The sequence below is a fragment of the Cyanistes caeruleus genome, chromosome 3 (genome assembly GCF_971803275.1).
Source record: "Cyanistes caeruleus chromosome 3, bCyaCae1.hap1.1, whole genome shotgun sequence".
In the NCBI taxonomy this organism is placed as follows: domain Eukaryota; kingdom Metazoa; phylum Chordata; class Aves; order Passeriformes; family Paridae; genus Cyanistes; species Cyanistes caeruleus.
In genome coordinates, this window is record NC_141703.1 from 16,079,383 (window position 1) to 16,104,487 (window position 25,105).

Sequence of the window (25,105 nt, forward strand, 5' to 3'; positions counted from 1 at the left end):
AAGTAGCTGAGTATGTTCAATTAAGAAAAAAAAAAATTAAAAATACAGTCAGATGACTAAACATTAATGAATCCATCAACACTTTATGCTCTTCTGAACATTGTCAGTTCTGCCACCTCAGGGAAAAATAAAAGGCTTTAAAATGCTATGCCTATGTGAAAGTCTACCATTTTTGTATTAAAGCAAGAAGGCAGCGATCCTTCAGCCAAGGAAAAGAGAAACATCATGTCCTTCCTAACCTCATAGTGCAGATTCATTTTCCAATTCTTGAACTGGTGTCTGCTGCTATCAAAACTTACAGCAGATTTTGGCACGACACTGGTGCCTATGGGTGTGAGTAGACTTGAGACACTGAAGCTACTCCTTTGAGCAACTTCTCATTGTATGAACAACTGCAAAAACCTTCCCAAAGCTGTCCAAGAGGAGTCTTAGAAGTAGGTTGGCTGCAGCTATGCAAAGGCAGGCACAGTTAGCTTGTGACAGCATCCAGCGGATGGCTTTACAATGGCTTTTTTTACTTAGGCAGTCCTGGTATGCTGCCAGGAACACATAATTTGAAATGGTTACAAAAGATTTCTACAGGTTTAGTCACAAAAAAGGCAGCGCCCACCAAAAATTGTCCTCCTGCTCTCACATTTGTCCTGTCAGGATGTTTTTACCAGTGAGCTGTGTGAACTTCGAAGCCAACAGACAGTAATTCACCTCCAGCTCATTTCCACAGACAAGTGCAAAGCTGTAACCTAGCAGAACTTTTATTTAATTGTACATTCACATTTCTCCACTGACGTGGGTGGCTTTGTATACTACTGAGTGATACAGTTACACAGCTCTGCTCTTTTACATGCATTGATTTCAGCCATCAAAGAAACGTAGAAAACTAACAATAAACAACTTTTCCATATAGCTGTAGTCAGCTGGGAAAAATTATGTGATTCTTTTTTCCCCTCCTGCCTCCTGGCAACTGAATTCCCCTGACTTTTAGGCTTTTCTATTTTAAATGACTGATAGCATTACTTAAGATGGTTTGCTATGGGTCTCTCACAGTGACCCTGTCTTAGGGGTGCACTAGCTTGTAGCACTCACTCCTCTGGTAGCTCATCTGGGTGCATCATTAGCAGCTGTTGTGACGTGCTCTTTGACACTGCTTGTGGGACAAAATAATTTTTCTTAGCCTATTTTTTTTTTTTTTTAACATTTTAGGCTCATCACAAGTCAGTTGAGGCACTTTACAGCTTACAGACTTTTTGCACAACCCTCTGTGTAGACTGAAAGCGATTCGGAAATGAGAAAAGAATGCTTCAACCAATTAGCACGTACAAACATTTATTTTGAAATTTCCATTCCGACTGTTATGAAGAGTTACATCATCAAAGCACTTTATGGCAGTGAAAATAGCTCTTACCCCTCTGACTCATCCATTACTCCATTAAAGCTGCAAAATGTGCAATCTGCTTGAAAAATAGGTTGCTTTTTATTCAGTTTCCCATGAAAAGTCAAAATTGGGTAACAAAAAAAAAGAAAAAAACGAAAACAAAAGAAAAAACCAAACCAACCCAGCTTATAGGGACTCTACATCCAATCCTCTCCCTCTTCCCCCAAAAATAACTTACAAAGATAGTTTAAAGTTTTAAATGAGTTTAAAACCGAGTGCATCTTTTTTATTATTTTTTTCTTCTTCTTCTCATAATAATCTTAAAATTCTAAAAACCCATAATTTACTTTCTTGGAAAAAAGGCAGCCAGCCGTTGCTTCTTGATTGGAAGAATATGTATCTCCGGCGAGTTCATTTTCTTTAGCTTTACGCTCCTGTTTTTGACGGGTTTCCTGAGGGCCTCGGCGCTGTCCCGGGGCTCGGGCGGGCTCTTCACATCGTAGCACTGCAGCACCGAGTCCTGGGGCAGGTCCCTTTTGAAGGAAAAGTTTTTGGTGGAGACCCCCGACAGGCCCTTGATCTTGCCGCAGAAGATGGTGGGCACGGCATCCTTGACGGAGACGATGACTTTGGCTGTCTGCGAGGTGCTGACGATCTCGATGTTGTTGCCGGCCTTGGGCTCGCAGCCCGCCCTGCCCGCCTGTTCCACCAGCCACTTCTGCGGCTGCCTCAGCAGCTCGGCCGCGCCGCCCGCGGCCCTGCCCTCCGCCTTGCCCGCGGCCTCGGGGGGCTTGCAGGGTGCGAAGGGGGCGGCCGGCCCGGGGAGCTTGTCCGGCGCGGGGTGGGCACCGATCTCGGCGGTGGTGGCGGGGCCGGGGCCGGCCGCCTCCCCGTGCGGCCCCCCCGGCTTGCGACAGGAGGCGAGGGACAGGTCCAGCGCCCCGTCCTCGGGCGGCGGCGGCGGCGGCGCGGCCTCGCCGGCCCGAAGCGCGGGCGGCCCTTTCATGGAGAGGTCCAGCGCCTCGTTCTCACCGCCCATCTTGATGACAGTGTGACGGCTCAGCTGGGGAAACTCCCGTGGGTGGAGGAGTTCGAAGGGCTTCGTCTCCTCCTTCTCCAGGGGTGTCTGGGTGCCCTTGCAGGAATGGGGGGTGAAGAGTGGCGGCTTGGGTGGGTCAGGGGCCGCCTTGGCCTCGGCGCCGTGGGGCACAGGGATGGGGACGGGGATGGGGATGGGGATGGGGACGGGCAGGGGCACGATAACGGGGTAGGGCACCAGCAGCGTAGCAGGGGGCACCAGCGGGGACAGGGGCGAGCTGAAGGCCTGGGGTGGGAGGGTGGCGTAGTCGGGAGGCGGCTGACAGGGGGCTGAGCCCAGGGCGCCCTGTGAGGGAAACAGGTCCTGAAGGACGGCGGCGAATCCCGGTGTCTGAAAGACCGGGGGCAGGACGGGCTCCTGCGCCTGGCCGGAGGGCTTGGGGTCCAGGAGCTGGGGCTGCCCAACGGGGGTGGCCGTGCCGGGGAAGAGGCCGGCGTGCAGGGGGCTGGCGGGGCAGGCAGCCCCCGGGGGCAGCACCAGGGGCGAGTTCAGGTGCTGGAAGACGTGCTGCTCCAGGAGGACGGGCAGCGGGACGGGGCCCTGGGTGGTCATCACGTACGGGGTGGCAGCATTGGTGGCTGGCATCTGCGGGGCTGCACTGCCGGCGACCTGCAGGTGGATGGGCAGGACCACGGGGCTGTCCCCCAGGCAGATGGGCTGCAGCACGGTGGCCGCCACCTTCAGGGCCACCCCGCTCTGCGACTCGGCCGGTGGCGTCAGGATGGAGGGCGCGGGGACTGTCACCAGCGGAGAAAGGGCTTTCTTCATCAGGTCGGCCGAGTTGATGTTCCAAGCCTCTGCTGTGATCAGCTGGGCCACCCCATTTTCCAGCTTGTTGTTGGCCATCGTCGAGGGTGAGTTGGTGACATCCACAGGTAGGTTTGGGGCATCCTTGTACAGCTCCTCCATGCCGCAGGGGTTCTTGGGCTCTGCCAGCACCACCTCTACATTGCTGTCAGTGGGACCCACGGCGGCTCCACGCTGCCAGGAGCATCAGCACCGACATAATTTGGCCTGCAAGCCAGAAATATATTTTAGGCACCACATAAATCTCTTCCCTAAAATAATATTTGCAATTGCCTTTAAAGACCCCGTCACCATAGAAAAGCCGTTAAATGTTTCCACACTTCAAGCTAACGGCTCCATAATACAGGGTACTATATATACAGAGATGCTGGATATACATACAGCCCTGAGTGTTGTGCAAAACACTTTGAGAAACTTATATTTAGCCATAAACATGGCCTTAAGGACTGCCTGCAGCCAAAAAACCTCTCAGTACACAGCCTGAAACAAGGACTCAGGTTGCCCATTCCACATTTTTAAACAAAGCTTCACATAATGACAATGCACATCAGAGCTGAGTGACAGCATGTTGTTTTAACTCAACAGAAGCGCCAAAACAAACATTTCTAAAAATACTGCAGCCAAGAAATATTCAACCATTCGTGAAGGGTACTTCATTCCCCTTCAATATTTGTCCCTTTTTCATTCCAAAACTGCCATGTGCAGGATCAGAAAGGAGCATGACCACACAACAGCAAAGCAAGACCAAACCAAACCCCAGTGTTCACCCTGCCACAGAGTTAGACAGAGACAGTAATGTGAACCAGGCACCTGATTCATTAAAGACTTGGGGAAAAAAAAACCCCAAAAGCACTTAAAATCCATTTTGACAGCCCAACTCTTATATCAACCAAGCAAATAGCAATTAAAAAAGGACAGGGATGTTTTCTGTTCATGATCACGATGAAATGCGCAGCCTGTTTCCCCTAAAGATCAACACTTCCCTGGGGAAAAAAATGAAAAAAAAAAAATCAGTAAATTAATGGCACTATACCCATTTATTTAGAAGGATATATAATTTCTGCCCTGTGAGCTGCTGCCAGCAGACTTTGGCTGATGCCTGGCTGCTTTGCCTGGTGCTGCCCGTGCCCCTCCTGAAGTGTGAAGAGAATCCTGCTGTAGTAATAATCACCATGGAAACTTGTCCAGTTTCAACTCTGTTACCATGGGAAAGCACCAGCACACCCCAAATGTGCATTTTTCACCAGCACACAGCTGAATCTTGCTCCCTATAAGCAAATGATGTGCCATCACCACTGCCTGGCTACTCTGGCCCATTGGAGCAAGGTACTTCCCCATGTCCTGCAGGCACACTGGTCCTGGGATGACAGGAGATGACAGGGAGGGCATCACCATTCTGAAACTGAAATTGTCTGGGTGAATGGTCCCAGCTTGGGGATGTGCCTGAGTTGAAGAGCATGTAAAGAAACCTTTACATGGCTCTGGTGCTCACAGAAATAATTTCCTGGCACAGATGTGTGTAAGACCAACAAACCTGCAAAGAGGCCAAGGGAAAGGGGAAAAAGCCAAAACCCCACAGAGGCTAAAAAATGTTGAAGGCAAGGAAGTGGGTAATCTACTAATTCTCTCCTGAGACCTGTAAATCCCCGGATTGATAGTGAGATACCACATGAGCACAGGGCTACCTACAGAAATGCCAGGAGTTGATAGCAGAGGCTGGTTGGGTGAAATGCTAATAATTTATCAGGTGCATTTGAGTTCTTAAAAAGGATTTTTAAAAGTAAACATATGAATCATTTATTTTCTCCTCCTGCTGCTGGCTTAAGGAGAATAATTCTGGATTTTTCCCATCTCATGAAATGCTCTGCAGAAAAGATTCACAAATATAGGGTTGGGTTGTTTGTTTTTTTGGTTTGTTTTTTTGTTTTGTTTTGTTTTGTTTCCTTTTTTCCAGCTTTGGCTGAGACAGGAAGGCAGAGATGCCCAAGCACTGAAAAGAGGAGCAAAAATCAAATTCCTTATTCAGAAAGTGACAAGTATCAGTAAGAAAACCATTGGGCCAGTGTTGTTTTGAAAAAAAAAAGAAGAGTAACTGTTTATAAAAATAAAGACTATGAGGAGACAGCTCAGCAGATTAAGCTGAAAAAAAAAAACACATAGTCATTTCTGCTAAGAAATTAAAAAGCTATTTTCTACTGCTCTTACATAATCTCTTCCTCCCTGCTTTTCAAATGACCATTCTGGTCTCTGCAGTGCACACCAGCATCTTTGCTCCTCCAGCTGCTGCAGCACAGCTGAGTGAGTGTTCTGCACATGACACTGCCTCTTCCCAATGTTTCTGTTTGCTTGAGAAGTGTGAGATTGGGGTGTTTTCATAGAGAATTAATGATCTGGTGGGGACACGAAACCACTCCCTGTTCCCCCAGCAAACCCATTAAACACTGAGGAACAGGAAAATTAAGATGAAAATCATGCTGTGTAAGAGACTTGAGGGATTAGCATGCTGTAGGGATCCACGGAGGAAGAGACAGATCACTCCTGAGAATGAAAGTATAAAACATGGTAAAATTCCCCCATTGCTGCTTTAATAGGTGACAGGGCTGGAGGCAGAGGAAATACCAAGATGGGGAGAAGAAGAGCTCATCTATCACCCTCAGAAATCACAGAGAAAAGCCTGTAATCTTGCCTGGTTTTTTTGAAAGCACAGTCAGGTATTGTTTTCCACAGTGAATCCTGTATGTGCCTGGGATCTGTAAATATGTATTGTTGGGAGCCAGGTCACTACCTCTGGGAGGGCCCCACTGTGTGGGGGGAAAGAGACAAGAAAGGCAACCCTTGACCCAGGTTTATGGGTTTGGGGTGGGGTTCCCTCCCCCCTCACTTTTTGTATGTACAAGTGAATGTACCTTTCTGTACTTCCAGTACACCTGCTTCTTGAGCATGTCATCACTATAGAAAAAAAAATTAACATATATAAAAAATATATATGTACATACTTAAAATTATTTCCTGATCCTGCCCACAGCCTGCAGTTTGGCAGTAGCTGGCTGCCAGGTACAGTAGAGTCCAGCACAACTTGATCTTGTTCCCTGTAAAGCTATTTTTAGTTTCATTTGGGAGGGAATCCCAGGGCTGCTAAACACGTGTTAGACTAAAAATCTATTATCAAGGTCAGTAAGCAGGCAGAGAGAAAAGGATCCAAGTCCCCAAGTCTCAAATGAGGAAACTTTGAACATCTGAGATCAAGAGACAGACTGAAGTTGTCCAAAGGCATTTTGTAGTTCCTGGACTCCTTTTTTATATACTACATATATAGTGTACACAATACAAAACTCTAAATCCTCATGGAAGTGACTGAAACAAAAGTAAAATTTCAATATTGGTATTAACAGTGCTAGCTATACTATTCTTCTGCTGTAAACAAAATCAACCTGAAGCATGTGCTGGGGTTTGGGGTTTTTTTTCAGTCATTTAAAATTGCTGCTTCACTAAACATAAATTCAGTTGCCAGTTTTTAAAGTAAGTTTCACGTATCTAATATACATAAAAGAAGGTAATGTAACCTAGAGGAAGTGCCTTAAGTTTTCTCTGCCTATCATACCTCGGTCCTGGACAATCAATTTCACTTTCCCTACTTATCTATTTTATATTTAATTTGCTGTTGGTTTTAACTGAAAAGAAGCTTGAAACACTGAAACAAGCCCTACTGTAAATAACCCGAGCTTTCCCATCAGGGTGCTGATAAGAGCGAAGTTCATGGCACTGTGCAATGATGTGTGTGACTGTACAGGAAATGGTATCTTAGCTATACACAAATGCTTTTAAAGGGTAGTGATAACTCCAGCTTATTTTTTTATCTCCTGCTGATGGCTGTGCAACAGACTTTTCTCAGGGCTGCTGGGTGCCTTCCTGTGGGGCTGCAGCACAGCTCTCCCTGCGCTCTGCCTGCTTGTCTGTACCATGGCTTGTACCTCTTGTCTACACAGAACTCAAATTGTGCTGTGCACACTATGGGAAAGGATTAGATGCTCCCTTTGTGGGACGCCTGGCTCAGTATCTCCTGGAAAAATGGGGCTTCCCTTGAGTATAAACACAGTAGCAAACAGAAAAGTTTAATCGAGCTGCTCAGGAACAAAATTATGGTTGGATATGGACTTCAGTATTTTCCCAAAACCCACTGCTTGATGTCACTGATCCAAACAACTACAAATCATCTTCCATGCTACAAATTTTGATCTCTATCAATGGCTTTACCATATTATTACTATTGTTTTGTTGCTAAAATAGAAAAAATGAACTTGAATAAAGTGAGCATTCATATGCCAAATACACGGAACTATTACTACACAACACACAGGTAGGCTCTCCCACGTGCAACCAACAAACTATTTCAGCAGTGTTTGCCTCTCACATTTCCTGCAGATTAACCTATTCATTCAGGTACCTGGGACTGAGAATCCTGGCTGCCCCATGTATGCTTTTAGTAGTGCAATCCTCAAGCACCAAGGGGCAAAGGAGTAATCGACTCATAGCTAGTGGTGAGCTTGCCTTCCCCCCATGTTGCACCATTTGTGGTGCTGTTTTTAATACACCACCCAGGTCAGCTGGGTGCAGAGGCACCATGAGGGCCAGTGGGGCCTGTCCCCCTTCTGCCTGCAGACAGGCTGATGGTGAACGACTCCGAAGTATGGGGCAGGCAGAGCAGAAACCCACAGGATATTTCTTAAGGTGAGGGGCTCAATGACCACTGCTTGGTCATCACAAAAAGGGAATCACTGAGCATACACTTCTCTGTCTCCTCTAAGGGGCACCAGGGAAACATCCCAGTTTAGTTCTGCCCTATTCCACCTCAGTCCCTTGACTCAAACACCCAACAACTAACTCCCTGTTAAGATTTAGGAGGTTCCATCCATCAATTGAAGGCAAGGAGAGAAAGGCACTGGAAAGATGCGCAGGGTTCACTCTGGCACCAGCCAGACAGAGAAGGGAGGACTACACCAGGGTATCACTGCCAGTATGGAACACCCACAGCCTTTGCTGTCCATGCCTCTGCACATCTTCTGTTCACCATGTATGAACTGCCTGATGGTACTTCCTACTCTATGGAAGCTACGCTGTGGAGGATGAGCTGAATGCTGCCAAGAAGTAGTTAAAATAAGCACCTCATCAGACTACTTCAAAAGATGCTAGAGAATACTGCTCCAATGCAAATCATGCAACAGGTTTATTTTCCACTGCTGCATGTGTGGATGCTTTCAAGAAACAAAGCTATTTGTGTCAAGGCTCCCATCCAAGCTGTTAAGCCCTGGGGAAACAAGAGAGAAAGGAAATCATTACAGCAGTGCAAAATGGCACGTGATAGATGGGACATGGACAATATGTATACACTGCTTCAGCACACAGCATGATCGTTCTCAAATGTAGCAGCTTGACTAACCGATGGTACCTCGGTCTTTTAAATAGTTCAGTTGAATAAATACCACGGCCGTCTGCCTATTGCACAGGCTAATCGCCTGCAAAGAGCACGTTAGAGTCATATATTTGCTAACTATATTGCTGTTGTCAACAATTTGTAGTTAGCAATCCATTCCGGGGAGAAGAGAACTCACTTTTTTCTCATTTAAAAACAAATCAGAACAATTGAAAAAAAAAATCCTGTCATGGGCCTGAAACCAGTGCCTTCACTCTCAAGGGCAACATATACAAGACAGACAATAAATGCTGTGGAAGGAATAGAACATTTTCCTGACAAATTTCAACCTGTAGTCAGTTTGTACACCCAATTTGAAAGCCTCACAAAAACCCCTACATTTGCAGATGAAACTGACATACCCGAAGCGTAAGGGGATGGCACTTACTGCTGGTACTCCTGGATGCCTTTTCCCTTTTCTTTTACTCCATTTACAAACTATTTCACTAACTGGTTGTAACACTTAACTGATGGGCTCTGCTTCCAAAAGCACCACTGCTTATACCTTATACACTAGTACATGTAAGCCAGCACTATAAAAACAGGGCAACCTTGAAATTATTTCAGATTGATCTTGATATTCCCAAATCTTCAATATTTCTCATATCTGCAGTGTAGGCCTGTTCCCAGGGTCCCTGACCCATCATACTTGGAGGAACCTTTCACCAGATTTCTGAAAATAAAACCTTTACAGTTGTAGTTTATTTTTTATCCTTGGTATTGTACACAAATGCCTGAAGAGCATCAACTTGCTTAGCTTCCAGTAAACTGAAAACACACTCTGAGGTGGAGACAGTGCATGGAAATCTGATGTATTAAACCTGACACATGGAGGACAAATATAAATTTGCCAGCCACAATTACTGCTGAGTCACGTGTTAAGTGATGTCCCTTCAACCCAGCTGGGGCTTCTGACATAGTGCAGCTTTTGTGCTCCTAATTTCTGTTCAAACTGGGAAGACAAGTTACTTGGTTTTGTGACTATGGAAGTACCTGTTTAAATCAGCTTTCCCCTTATACAGCTGGCAGTGTGGAGATGTCTCATTCAAAGCATGAAGCAGTCCCTTGGGATGGGGACATCAGCAGCTGCAGCACCATGTCAGGACAGATGTGTCAGTGCCCAGCCCTGAGCACCTACCATGGGAAGGTGCTGCCTGCATAGCCCTGGAAGCTTATCTTTTCACCAGCACCCTTCCAAAAAACAAACTTCCTCCAGCAGAGATGCTCTAGCCCATCATCTTTGTGGCTCATGGTAAACTTGGTATCCACCAGGACAGCCAGGTTCTTTCTTGCTGAGCTGCTTTCCAGGTGAGTGGCCCCTGGCATGTACTGATGCTTTCCCTCAGGTGCAGGGCTTTGCATTTCTCTTTGGCAAACTTCACGAGGCTCCTGTGAGCCCAATTCTCCTGCCTGTTGATGTCCCTCTGGATGGCAGCACGACCCTATGATGTATCAGCTACTCCTGCCAGTTTTGTGTAATCTGCAAACTTCTGAAGGTACACTGTGCCCATCATCCAGATCATTAATGAAGAGGCTGAGCAGGGCAGGACCCAGCATTGACCTCTGGAGTACACATCAAGTCACCCAACCCAACTGGACTTTGTGCTGCTGGGCCTGCTCCACCAGTTTCCAATCCCCCGTCTCCTCATCCAGCCCCCACATCAGCTGTGTGTCTGTGAGGATCTTATGGGACACAGAGACAAAGGCCTTCCTCAGTATCAAGTGCTCTTCTCATCTGCCAGGCTTTCCTCTCACACAGTAGGTCAGCTTCCCACAGGGAAGGAAAACTGACAATGGACTGTGAGTCTAAGAATGTCTAAATTAAAACTATGAGGGAAAGACTGAACTTACTCTAGGGATCTGTCTTGCATCAGAGATCCTGAGATTTACTATACCTTAACCTCCATGGCTTTCATGCATGCTGTGCACCCACATATTTACTTTTGTAGTAGGATCATACAAAGAATGCAGATTCATGCTAGCATTTTTAGGCTCGGAAAGTGAAGCGCATGATTTTCCTATGGGAAAAAATATTTTGAAGAATTTTTCCTGTCATTAAATATCCCACTTAACTGATTATTTAGTATCATTTTCAATCAAAACATTATATTCGCTAGCAAAGCAAAGAAAAATGAGCTGGTTTGAATACACAGAGCTAAACAAAACAAACAAGAGAGCCCTTACTTTACAGTAAATTTTAAAACCCACGCATTTTGTTTTCCCAGCAATCAATACACCAATGATAACAAGAGGAAAAGGATACCAGTTAAACATAATTGCCAGCCCTGCTTCCCCCAAAACCTGAAACAAAAAGCACTCAGTGTCAGCCTAATAAAATATTTGCTCCTTTTCCAGTCAAGTGCTTTATTAAACAGCCCATAAAGCATTTCAGTTCTTAGAAAGGATTTCCAAGTTTGATATCAGTTAAATGACTTCAAAGCCTCCTTAGTTCCCCAGTGGAGGTTTGAGACACTTCTCTGATACACCCAGCTTCCTATTTTGTCCTGACTCTCCACTGATCCCAGGCACAGATATTTTTACCACATCCACTTGATCTTCTCCAGCATCAGATGAGCATCAGTGTGGCAAAGGCTGCCATCCACTGCCCATCTCTTCTTGCTGATGTGACTGTCTTGCTCCTTCTAAGAAGGACAGGGACCCTGCCATGGATGTGTAAACAGGTCTCAGCCAACAGGTTAGTGAGGTAAAGTTAAAAATCAGTTCTTAAATTGCTATATCGCTTTTGCAGGCAGAAAATCTGATTTTTCCCTGTTACACAAACATGGTTTTGACCCCTTTGTCTGTCTCCCAACTAGCCATAAAAGTGAAGCACACCAGATTACCCCCTTGAGAAGTAAACCAGTTTCACCAGCTCAAATCCAGTAAATGATGTGAGGTGCCACTAGTACCACACCTGCCCTGAGAAACCCAGTCCTTTAGACTCACTGCAAACCCTTTCCCATCCATTCTTACAGCACACCAGCTCCAGTTAAAAACCACTTTTTCTTGGTGCAGACAGGGCCGGAATAGGGCTAACCTCAGCTTTATTATAAAGCCATGGGGTTAGAATAGCAAATTCCAACACTTCTGTAACTCATCTTAAATCAACTGAAAGCCGCATTTTCACATAGCCTCTCATCGTCCTTATACAGCCTGGCTTAAATAAATAAATAATGAGAAGAAAAGCAAAGCCAAGTGAAAAACTGAACCTTCCAGCTCACAGATCCTTCCTGGTTACGTACGAATGCTCTTGCCTAAGAACACGGGGAAGGACGTGCAGGTAATTAACCACACAGGTGTGTGCCACCCAGCTTGCCACTGTGGGCTGAAAGGGATAAACCCTGGTACTGGTGCTTCTTATGACGCAGATATAGTCCTAAATGAGAAGATCTAGGGATGAAGAGCTGGCAATAAATAACAGACTTGTCAGCTTGTCTTCTCTTGTGGGATAGGGTCTCACTTGAGAGCACAGGCAGATACAAAGGTGCAGGAGTATTGGAGTGCTGCCTGGGGAGCCAAAGGATAGAAGAATCTTCCCTCCCTCTATGCAAAATATGGTTATTTAATGCTCTGTCCTTCCCCACTAGCATGAGTAACCAAATGCTCCATCAGCCTGCCACTTCAAAATCAAGTTAATGCTCATAGTTTCAGATTTATTAGACTGACTCTCCTTCTCTCCCTCCCTATCACTTTTATAAGCCAAGCCAAACATTTCATCAGCTACTCAATGGAACTAATCCTCAGCAGAAAGTATGCACACAGCAGATTTCAAGCACTCATGCACCACCCTATCTCATAATGTGCGTACGGAAAAAACTTCCAAGAAAAAAGGCCACTTATTTTCATCCTTGCAAAAATTTTAACCACTGCAAGAATTTTGTTTATAAGGTACAGAAAAATGCAAGACTCCTGTGATGTGATTAAAAAATGCAGCATTTTTTCTTTGAATCTCACATCATTTTACATGTGCTTTCCTCACAGCATTTGTACCAAGTGTTTCCTGGTTTGACTTTGAGGGGAAGAGAATTGACCTCTTCTCTCCACCATGACATGATGCACGAGATGTCAGATGAATTCTGACTGAATTTGAAATAACACCAGCATGAGATGCAGCACAATGGTGCTGATGGATGTAACAAGAAAACCCCAAAACCTCTCAACAATGACCAATTTTTCCCATCTAGAAGCCGCTAGATTGAACTGGGAAATACGCCTCTGACAGATGCACTGACCACAAGTAGTATGTAAATAACAGAAAATACTTAAAATATTGCATGTCATGTTGCATGTCAGTGCCACTGAGTTTACCACTGTTCAGTCAACCAGTCCAGGTTATCACAGAATCATAAAACACACTGAGCTCAAGAGGACCCATTAGGATCATTGAGTCCAGCTCCTGGCCCTGCACAGAACCACCTAAGAGCCACACTATGCCCTTGAGAGCATTGTCTAGATGCTTCCTGAACTCTCTCTGGGTTGGTGCTCTGACCACTTCCCTGGAAAGCCTGCTCCAGTCCCCATCCACCCACTGGGTGAAGAACCTTTTCCTGATACACAGCCTAACTCCTCTCAACTCAGCTTCGGGCCATTCCCACTGGTAACACGTGGGAGATCGGTACCTGCCCCTCCATTTCCCCTCATTGAAGACCACAATGAGGTCTCCCCTCAGTCTCCTCCAGGCTGAAAAAAAAACAAGTGACCTCAGCTGCTCCTCACATGGCTTCCCCTCCAGACCCTTCACCATCTTTGCTGCCATCCTTTAGATACTCTCTAACAGTTTAATGTCTTTCTTGTGCTGTAGCATCCAAAACTGCCCTCAGCACTTGAGGTGAGGCTGCTCCACTGCAGTGCACAATCACAGAGGACAATCTCCTCCCTTGCCCAGCTGGTGATCCTGTACCTGATGCCCCTCAAGACACAGCTGACCCTCCTGGCTTCCAAGGGCACTGCTGGCTCGTGTTCAACTTGGCATTGACCAGGACCCCAGGGCCCTTTCTGTGGCACTGTGCTCCTGCCTCTCATTCCCCAGTTCATGCACAGACCAGGGTTGCTCTGTTTCAGGTGCAGAAACTGGCACTTGCTCTTGTTAAACTTCATATGGTTGGTGATTACCCATCTCTCTAATTTGTTAAGATCTCTCTGCAATTACAGATTGCAATAAATTGCATTACCCGTAGTGCGTACAAATGTCCCACATGCACATGCATACAAGCAAGCACTTCTCTTGTGCCTTTTGCCTCATCCACTTGACTGTGAGGTCTCATAGACAAGCAGTCATTTTGGGACATGATAGCACGAAGCACAGAGCTCAGCTTGGATTCCAGTTACCACTGCAATCACGAGGATGAGTGGGCACACATCCACGCACACCCTCACTGAGGTGGCACAGGGCTGCCTTCCCTCTCAGAATAGCTGGTGGCCACTCCTTGTGGGTTCATTCCTCCAGTGTGCCTTCTCCTCTCTCTTCATCATGTTTCTCTGCTGCCAGAGCACCTCTAGTCAGTCTAAGAGTGAATGTTGTCTGAATTTTATTAATTTGATGCTCTATGAACAAAGATCTTCTAGTCAGTTAAACACAGTCTTCTCCAGCTGCTTTGGTATCTGAGCTATGACCGACACACTGCTCCCAATACATGGAGGTGGGACTATTCCAAACTATGCCAAGACTACACAAAAAAGTAATAATGCTCTTTGTCATCAGGGGTCCAGACTCAGACTACGCAGAGGAAAAGGGCTGTATTTCAGGAAATGCAGGAAGGGCAAGCAGTACTGTAAAAACAGCACTGCTACGGCAGGTAAAAATAAATACCATTTTCCTGATTCTATGAACAAGTCAACATGAATACTATTTGCAGATGGTTATTGCAAGAGGAAACAAGGTCAGTCCTGCCCTTATTTTCCATCAAACCTTTGGCGAGAACGTACATCATGATGAGTGCACTATACCAAATTTTGTTATTATCACCTCCCCTATCTTAATGATGGCTGCGTGGTTCCAGAAGAGAAGCACACTGCCGTAGGATATAGAGCCCCTGACATATTTACTGCAGCATTTTTCACCAGTAATTTCCACTGCAATGTGTGCTATTACATGTTCAGAAAAACTTCAGGAAACTGCAGGATGCAGAACGACAATTACATCTTTCCCAGATGAGACTACTACATTAATGGATCGGCATCATCCATCACCATAGATCGTAAGTCCTCTGGGGAACGTCACCAGCCCACTCCAATAAATCTGACTGGGAGATTTCGTATTTGGCTGTTCAGCTCAGCCTCAGGAAGCTGTCTAGCAATGCAGTTCACAGCATGACTGTGGCTCAGCTCTCCTGGTGAGGTGTTGCTGCTCTATGGCAATGAAGCTCTGGATGTAAGAGGTCATGCATGTCAGCATGTAAGGGCACACAGGGCTGCAGCCTGGCATTAATTCCTCACACAGTCAGTTCTTCAAAGAACTGAATTTTGGTACATGGATTGTAGACAGTGGAGGAATAAAGTTGATTGTGTAGCTTCATTCCTTTACTACCAACAACAAAGAAAAGGAAATAAAAAATAAAGAAGAATAAAACTAACAGTGAAGAACCCCCCCCAGAAACCTGCCAGAAGACTGGTGCAATTCTGGAGTAATTTTCTTTTGCTGTCAATCTTCTTGGTTCTTCAGGCCACCTCAGCAGACAAAGCAGACTGTCTGCCATGAAAATGTAAGGTGATGCTCTATTAGGGAAGTTCATACTTCTCACAGGCTCTCCCTTTAGGAATGTCAAACAAATAACATACAAATAAAAACCTCCATGGCTGTACCATGTCCTAGCTTTTCCTTGTAATAACAGGACAGGGCCTGAGGCTGTTCCCCCTCGTCTCCTGCACTAATGCAAATACAGCCACAGTGTAAGAGCAGGCTGGGGGGAAGGTCAGCCCCATAGAAGCACTTTTGAGAGGCAGCTCTGAGCAAGGAGGTCTGAGGGTACTTTTGTCTCTGGTGTTTTGGGTATATTCTGTTTCAGGCAGTGATATATTCTCCTGACACATTTTTCATGTTGCTGGAGCTAAGAGTTTTTTTGTACTCTATAGAATGGGGAATGCCACAGCATTGCTACTCCCAATGGCTTAACCATTTTGAGTCCTCTCTTCCTTGAGGCACCAGGTTTTCCCACTGACCCCACCCCACACTGGACCACTGTCACGGGTAATGCACGCAGTCCTTCTTCCTCAGCCTGGGTATACAATGAGATGGCACCTATTGAGGTGGCAATGCCTATTCCCACTAGGATAGGGCCACCACCAAACATACCCTTGGAAATGGGGACAGCCTTGAGGTACCACCCGTGCCTGTCCAACCCTCCCTATCCCCACTGCAAGCTCTTAAGCACCTTGTCCCCTGCATGAGTGACCCCCTGCCCCTTGGCCAGAGGACCAGGGATGGACACTGAGGGCTTGAACTACTGCAGCTCCTGCAGCTCCAAGAAAGAAGCACAACAGAGCCTGGGAGATTAGCAAGCAAGGAGGAAGTAGTTTTAATTATATAGTAACTTTAGGGACTAAAACTGCTTATAGCCCATGTAAGTTGTGGAAAATGGCACCTGCTCCTCTTGCCTCAGGCAAATGCTTATGTTGGTAGTGTAACTTTTCTCCAAAAAATCCTTTTTCTGTTTCTCTGTTTCTGCTGCATTTCTTCTGTATTTTTCTTTTTATTCTTGGATTTCTCAGCCTCCTTTGGACTGAATTCTTTTGCGATCCTCCCTTGTGGGGAGCCCTGCTTATCTCAGTTCTTATGATTCGAAGAAAACTCCCAAGCTCGTTAGAATATTGTTTCTCGTGTTTATTGTAAGGTCATCACAAAACTTAACAGGTCTCTCCAGGCTGGTTACAAGGTTAATCTTTGCAATTTTGTACCTTTCTTTCTTCTGATGGTACAAACAAGACCTTGTGGCACACTTTGTGTCTGATACACAAAATGGCCCCAAAATAAGCAGTTCTTTTATCTTTATACCTATTTTTACCCAATTAACAATAGACACGTATATTATTTTTCTTAATGACCCAATGACCCATCACCTCTGTGCTGCACTGAGGCATTCTCTGTCCAATGACTTACTACTACCCAAAAACCTCTAGAAGAACATGAAGAAGAAGAAGGGACAAGAGACAACACTCTAAATCCTCCATTTTGTCTCCTGTTCTCTAAACTAACTTTTTCACCCAGTGATTTAAAAAAACTTTCTAATCTACACACTTACACTTTTAGCTTTTTCCATCTAACTTTAACATTTGTTTTCATGTATCACCATGAAAACATGCTCCTGAATTTCATATTATATGAAATTCAGTGTTTTTCTGGATCTTAGAACTAAGTATCAGAAACAAAGGTACACACTGTATTCCAGACTCCAACAGGTAGCAAGTCTGGCTATGAAAATGATGCCCTTGCAGATTGAAACAGCAAGAGCACTATAAATTATTCTGTATTTTCTTGGTGGGGTATTAAAGAAAACAACTATGTTCATTGATGAGCCTGCTTTGGGTAAAGGGGGTGGGCAGATGCCACCTGCAAAAGCTCCCCCTCATCCCTTCCAGTGGGACAGTCAGCATCTGATCTCTGCCCTTGCCCCATGCTCAAGGGGTGAAGCCATTGCTGACCAGAAGTGCTGCTGGACCTTTCAGGTCCTCTGCATGGAAAATGTGGTTCTGTGCCACACTACCCCAAGAAAGTCTATGGTTCCAGCTGGGCTGTCCTATCTAGGCACCCCCCATGCAGGGATGGGTGGTCTGTGAGGTACTGAAGCAGCATGTGCCAGGCCACTGGGCTCCCAGGGGCTGCTGCTGGCCTGTCTTTGCCCAGAATGGTGGCTGAGGGAAACCAGAGGCGTCTGCAATATGAGATGCACAGCAGGAACAAGCTGCACCACTACAGGGGTTGCAAAAGAAGCCCTAAGAAGTCCTGACAGCTAAGGCAGCAACCAAGAGAAACCACTGTTATTACTGCTTGTCAGTGGACATGCTCATGTGCCAAACTGTCAGTCGAGCTGGGTAAACATCTGGGCAGCACAAACCAAAGCAGAGGAGACAGCTGTTCCCTGGCGAGTGCAAACCCTTTACATCCTCAACTGAATCCTCCCTGAAAAGGTGCCATCGTTCAAGAAAGCCAAGCAGACAGCTGCTGGCCATGGCTGCACTGGGGAGGGTGGCCACCAGGGCAGGTATAGCGACCATAAACTCCGTCAAACTGTGTTCCACAACAAGAAGGCACCAGAGCTGCCCTGAGCTCAGCATCCACAGTTTTCCCCACAGGGAAGACAGCTCAGGCTGCAACAAACCAATCTGCATTTCCATGGCTGGCTGATGCAACTGAAAGGGCCATCTTTCCCAGAAAACACTTTGTGCAGGTTAACTGCAGTGATCTCGAGGGATGGCAGCCCTTGGATGGACCTCACTGGTGAGGTCAGTGCCAGCACCCACTGCTTCACATGGAAGGCAGCCATGGTGAATGCATTCCAGTGCACACTCATCTTGCCACCCCCAGGCATCCTCCATGTCCAGTAGAAAGGCTCCCCTAGAATGCTGCAAAAGCATGAAGAATCAATAAAATCCATTGACTTTTTGTCTGACAATAGCAATTTTACAGCTCAATGCTAAGCACAGTAAACAGGAGAGCATACTGCTACCAAAAATAAATTAAAGGGTGAGAATAGGTCTTTGTAGATCCCAAAACACCGAGTAAACCCTGCCCAGTCCTTACAGTGATTAAGGACAATTCAGCTGCTGCTCTGGGTGAAGGTTTCTCCAGGACCCAGCCACCAGCACATGTTTGGGTTTAGCTGTCTAAACAGGCACTGAGGGATTAGGTCTCTGTGCATCTTCAATGCTAATTAAAGGTTGTTTATTATCCAATTGTTCCCAATAGCATATATTTCTTCTTTGTGTAAACACAGCTGACGCCAATGTCTAAAAAACCCACAAAACCGAAACTGGTGAAAGGTCTGCACTTCACCAAGTTATGGGGTGCAAGGGACACCCCACAGGCTGCCCCACCAGTGCCTGGCTCTCCCTATCCATCAGCCACAGGCACGGGTGCTTGCTGCCACGCAGAGCTGAGTCTGAACACTCCTGAGTTCCATCAGCTCCTTCCATGCAGTTCATGACTTGGGCAGTAGTTACCAGGAGAAATTCTGGTCACATTTGCTCCTGGAGCAGCAGTGTTTACACGCAATCAGATCTGAACAAGGTAGCTGGAGCACATTCCAGCAGCAGCATGAAGCTGGTACGAGAGCATCCTGAACAGCATTTGTCACACACTGACACACAAAATGCGCATCTGGACAAGGGGCAGTATCCCCTTATTTCCTCAACCAATTTTTAGGACCCTAAAAAGGGCTCACCCATATAGTGTTAAACAAAGCCCTTCAGCAACATCCTTGACACAGCCAGTGAAGTACAGCTGTCTTCTCCAGACCTTGGCTTTACGTGGCTGGTGGGCACCAGGAGGGTTTGGCTGAACTAGAATTCAGACTTTACATCAAAAAGTCACTGAAGCTGCAGACTCAGGCATTGAGGAAAACAGAAATGTCATCTTATCCTGGTTGCCTATATGGTCCTGAAGTGTGGTTGCATTATGATATATTCTTAAACACAGTTATCTCCTCTTTTTTTCAAAAGGCCTTGTCATGATGCAGAAGGTCATCCACAAAAGGAAAAATCAATTTTTTTTCATAGGCCTCTTTGTGACTTTTAAGTTTCTGACTCCAAGCTAAGCAACACTTATTTCACATAGATCTGTACATGAAATATGTAAGATTTAGATTGGTTTATGAACTTGCTTTTAAAGATATAATGCTACTTGTTACTCTTGTAAATGTATAGAACTATTTTAGTCTTTCTTTTGCAGCATCTTACAAAGGCAACATACTGTAGTTTCAGTAGTTGCATTTTCAAATGTGTTTATCTGGGTCACTGCTACTTACAGCATAAGAAGATTTAGTGAAGCCAGTTTAGAATCAGTCTAGTGCAAAGGAAGAACTTCTTTAATTAAAACTAAATTAATTATATTGTTTGGAAGGTAAGGATCTCAACATTATCAAATTAAAGTATTTGGACTGATTGAAGAAGAAAATAGACCTACAGGCAATTTCATTCAAAAAGCATTTAGGCTTTTGGGGGTCTCTGGACTCATCACAAATTACTTCATGTAACTGGCAATCTCAGGGAGAGAAAAGAGAGCCCAGAGCATTACAACATTAGTTTTTTCTTTGCTTGTAGGATGTAAAATCAAGAAGAAGGATGTGATTTCTGATGGTGGTGGTCTGTCTAGCTCACTTGGAGCACTGCTGGTGTGCGTGCCAGCTCGCCCTGTGAGGCCACACTTCTATCTGCACTGTCGCCATCACAGAAGACAGGAGAGAAGACAACCTGTTTTGATGGCACTGCTCCCAGATCCTTCTACTAAGACAAATAATCTGCAAAGAGGGAAAGCAGGGAAGGACGTTCAGAGGCCGGAAGTGGCACCAGGGTATGTGCATTTCCAGTGATCCTAGCTTTCCACTGTCTTGGAAAATACCCTAAGGAAGATGTTTGTCCAGAAAGGCAAAGCTGCCACTCACATAGGAAATGAAGTGGGAGGCTGAATGGCTGAGCACATCTGTGTGATGCAAGGCAACATATCCCTCAGCATCACACTGCCCGTCAGCAACAGGGAAGTGACTCAGAAGACAAGCACACTTCAAAGGTTCATGGAATACTGGTTTATTTTAGCTGAAGCCTGTATGCCACAGAACAGGGAGGACTGCAAGCAGAAAGCATCCACTCTGCATCCTGTGGCTGCTGCTGAAGGGGTTTATCCTGCAGGAACAAAAGCCTTCGTCCTGTTTTCCCTTTCTTCTAGTCAAGGGAGGAGGGCAGGCTGGGTGATAACCATCACTGCTGCTGAACCGCAGCCAGAGGACACCTGACACTGCACTGGAGTGGGATGAGAAGTTCAGCACCCGCCCCAACCTGCCCCAAGGTCTCCATGACAGAAAGCTGAACAACTGCCCATCCATCAGTAGGGTACTGGTGAGACAGAAACATTAGGTTACAGCAGATGCATCACTCTGATCCTCAGTTAATTATTCCCCTATCCAAACAGCAGCAACACAGGGAGGAAAGGAACGAGCATGTAGTTGGCAGTTTGATCCTGTTATTGATCAGATGCTAACAGAGGGAAATAACTAAGTATAAAATATTTCTTGTGTCAGCAGCAGGTAGGAAGGGTGATGGATTTTCTTCAGATTATTGAAGGCAAGAAAAGGAAAGACATAAATTCTCTAAACCCTGAAGTTTTTACTTTGTTTCAAACAGGGCCAAATTTAACAGTTTTTTGGGGGTTGCTTTTCTTTTGTATTTTTTTTCAGTTCCGTCAATCTAATCCTTGTTGACAGCCAACACACCAGTTATTCACTGGATATGGTGATCTACAGTTTCCAGTTTTGGGGTTCCCATGTGACTGCAAGAAAGCAGTTTCTGGCACTTCAAGTCCTGCTGCAGCAGAAGTTATCTTACAGTCAGCAGGGCCAGCTACAGATCAAGACTCCAAAGGAGTAAAAAGCTCAATATCTAGCCCCCTAGTAAGAAAGGATTTATTTTATCATATTGTTTTTTAGAGATTTATCACTTCCTTTACCTTCCTCCATATGCACAGTGAAGAAAATCTGTTCTAAACATGTGACAATCATGATTTCCATTAGAGGGCAAATTTGGGGAATAAATGAAGAAAAAAGGGAGTTATTATTAACCCAGAGACAATTACTATGCTGATGAGTGAGCATTAGCATCTGAATATGTTTTTCAGCCTACACTAATCTGGTAAAGATGTCTCATTTGGTCATCTCAATGGTCAGGTGACCATTCCGATGGTCTCAGATCACTGGAACCCCTTTTCTTAAAAACAGACCTATAGGAAGTAATTAAATGTTGTCTTTGGGTTTGAGCAAGTAGGCACAATCACTTTCTCCTCAAGTACCTTGGAAGTCAGCTGCTGATCCTTATGGAACAACACATTTGGCCCTAACATCAGGTTCTGTAGGTTGTGAAACCCTACCTTCAGCTCGATTTTGGTGCAATAGCTTCAGAGGGCTGTTTTGGATCAACCCCAGAGATGAAGATAACTTTGAAATCAAGTCAGACACCTATCCTGTGGAGACCAGAGCATGACCCAAAAATCTGAAGCAAGGAGCAAAAAGAGGGGGAATGATGCAGAGTTCTGACATCTGTATCACAGAACTGTGGGAACCTCTGAGTTGTCTCCGGATCAAAAGACCACTTGATAGCAGTCACCAAACGCCTCCTAGCAGAACACCACCACTCATCTCAAACTTCACTCACCGTCCCAGGAAAGACCACTATGCTTCATGATTTATTCTTAGGACTAGCTGCAGTGGAAGGAAGTGGTAGCACATGGAAATGTGGCATCAGCAGGGAGTTTGGGGAATACAATTCTGGGGATGCATGTGGTGTTGCTATGAAAAGTGGAGATGGTGCAGGGTACAAAATACAGAATTCTGGGCATTGAAAAACCAACCAAACAGAAAACCCAAACAAACAACCCCCCTCCTGCCCCCACCCCAACCAAAAATATATAGGGAAGATGAAGTGAATGGAAGAGGAAAACCTAGAGCTGCTGACCTAAGGAAAAAGATGAATGAAGCTACAGAGAACACTAGAAGTAGAGGCAGTGGAAAACTGAATTTGTTAGGGAAGATACAGAATGTAGGGATAAATAAAGAACTGCTGTGCAGTGCCCTTATCTTGCAGAAATTAGACTCCTTGAGGGATGCCTACTGTGTTTCTAAAACAGTTGACAAAGATGGATGAAAAATTCTTCTGACCACAGTGGAGGAAGTGATCTATTTTCATAATTCTGAAAGCTGGAGAAGAATAGGTTTATACCACAGAAAGCCAGATCCTGTGAACAGGTGTACTTGGGCTGGCCATGCTCTTTTACAGGCCTCCATGGGCTCTCCACAATCCAGCTCTGAAGGTCTGATTTGGATTGAAAGCTCAAACAAAGCGACTAGCAAGCAGTGGAGTCCCAGGGCATCTTCTCAGTGTGAGCTGCAAAACTGTTCTCAGTTAAAATTGCAGGGCCTGTATTTGTGTGGAATGAAAATATACTGAGAACAATGTTTAAGGCTCTTGAAAAAAATATTCTACTTTCTGCCTGTAGTCAATCCCATACACAAATCCCCCTGAAGTTTGTCTTTTAGAAGGAAAGAATATTACACTGAAGCAATTTCTAACCAATAGCATTGGTTGTGATGACCAAAAATCAACTTTAAATTTATGTTGTCTCTTACTAAGCCATTAAGAAATTTCTTATCAATTGCCTTGAAGCCAGAGATTCCTGTAGTCTGATTGGACCCCCTTAGTGCTTCAAATTCTCAAATAATGAAGATTAGTAGAAAATGTGTATTACGCTGCAGCCAGTACACACTACAAAGAGCATCCTGAGATTTATGACACAAGGTTGTAAGATTTGACAGACAGCTTTCAACCTGAGAAATAAAGTAACCATGGGAATAGAGTTGGATAAACAAACAAAATATATTCCCAAGTCAAAGCACAAAAGAACATGAAAGACCCAAGGAAGAGTCAATACAGATTTTCAATTTCATTATTTTGATTTAATAACATTCTTTGGATAGTGTAGCTTGCTCAGTACAAGCATAGAAATTGTAATGGCAAATACTGTACTGTGATTTATGGATTGAAAACTTGTCTGATTTCATTATGCTGGTAAATGTAACACTGAAGACACCTTCTCTTGGAAAGCTATTCCTAAATTGCTACATCAATATTAAGATAATCAGAATTGATATTTACGCCTTACAGGAACAGCATTTGTCTATATGTCCACATGGGCACATACACAAACTTGTATTTTTAACATTTCTCCACTTTCTGGATCACAGGAATACATGCTACAGGAACTGCTGATTTATCCCAAACCAACCTAAGCAGTTGCAAGGTGCAGGATGTTTTTACTTGTTGTATCCTTTTCTCTCACTGAAAGTAATTCAAACAGAAGTACCCAGCAGAAGTTCAGCTGAATCGTTTGTTATCCCAGACTTAAGAAGGTGTAACTTCACCTTCAGTTTACAATGACATAATTGATGGATAAATCACTGAAGCCCTAAGATACACAGTCCAACACTTATGTTAACTATTTCTATTTTTCATCTGGAGTAGAGCATGGTGAATAATTTGTAACTCAAATTTGCCTTTCACTCATGGTTTTGTAACAGAAGTACAAAGCAGTGCATTAAGGCAGATTTCAGTTGCCAGAGCCCACATGCCATTGTCGACAATAACTGTGGGACAGGAGGTTAACAGGGAAGCAAAGGATATGAGAGAGCACCAGTGACACAGAGAGAGGCAGAAGTGAGGAAGCAAAGTAGCCAGAGAGGGACAAGGATATCCGACTATAAAGCGGAGCCTAGTGTCCCTGCTGATTCTTGCCTTGAATGCCTTGTGACACTGCCATCTCTCCTGGCTGTCCCCGGAGCAGTGCCTCTGCAGCACATTCTCCACAGACAGCTCACAGGGCCCATGGCTCACAGGGCCCATGGCTCACACAGCCCATGGCTCACACAGCTCATGGCTCACAGGGCCCATGGCTCACAGGGCCCATGGCTCACAGGGCTCATAGCTCACAGGGCCCATGGCTCACAGGGCTCATGGCTCACAGGGCCCATGGCTCACAGGGCTCATGGCTCACAGGGCCCATGGCTCACAGGGCTCATAGCTCACAGGGCCCATGGCTCACAGGGCTCATGGCTCACAGGGCCCATGGCTCACAGGGCTCATAGCTCACAGGGCCCATGGCTCACAGGGCTCATGGCTCACAGGGCCCATGGCTCACAGGGCTCATGGCTCACAGGGCTCATGGCTCACACGGCCCATGGCTCACAGGGCCCATGGCTCACAGGGCCCATGGCTCACAGGGCCCATGGCTCACACAGCCCATGGCTCACACAGCCCATGGCTCACACAGCTCATGGCTCACAGGGCCCATGGCTCACAGGGCCCATGGCTCACAGGGCCCATGGCTCACAGGGCCCATGGCTCACAGGGCTCATGGCTCACACAGCCCATGGCTCACACAGCCCATGGCTCACACAGCCCATGGCCCACAGCTTATGGCTCACAGGGCCCATGGCCCACAGCTTATGGCTCACACAGCCCATGGCCCACAGCTTATGGCTCACACAGCCCATGGCTCATACAGCCCACAGGTCACACAGCCCATAGCCCATGGCTCACACAGCCCATGGCTCACAAAGCCCATGGCTCACACAGCCCCCTGGCCAAGTCACACACAGCCCACACC

The 25,105-nt window shown here is 45.6% G+C and overlaps 1 protein-coding gene across 2 annotated transcripts in view; it reads right to left on the bottom strand.

The window, feature by feature from the left end:
• Window positions 1-1,306: 1,306 nt before the first annotated feature.
• Window positions 1,307-25,105, bottom strand: part of RAI2 (retinoic acid induced 2) — a 45,380-nt gene continuing 21,581 nt past the window's right edge. For both annotated transcript variants that reach the window (XM_086879989.1, XM_086879990.1), the window contains exon 2: window positions 1,307-3,485. In XM_086879989.1, coding sequence (XP_086736115.1) covers window positions 1,716-3,380 — 1,665 coding nt within the window. In that variant the 5' untranslated portion in view covers window positions 3,381-3,485 and the 3' untranslated portion in view covers window positions 1,307-1,715. The remainder of the gene's footprint in view (window positions 3,486-25,105) is intronic.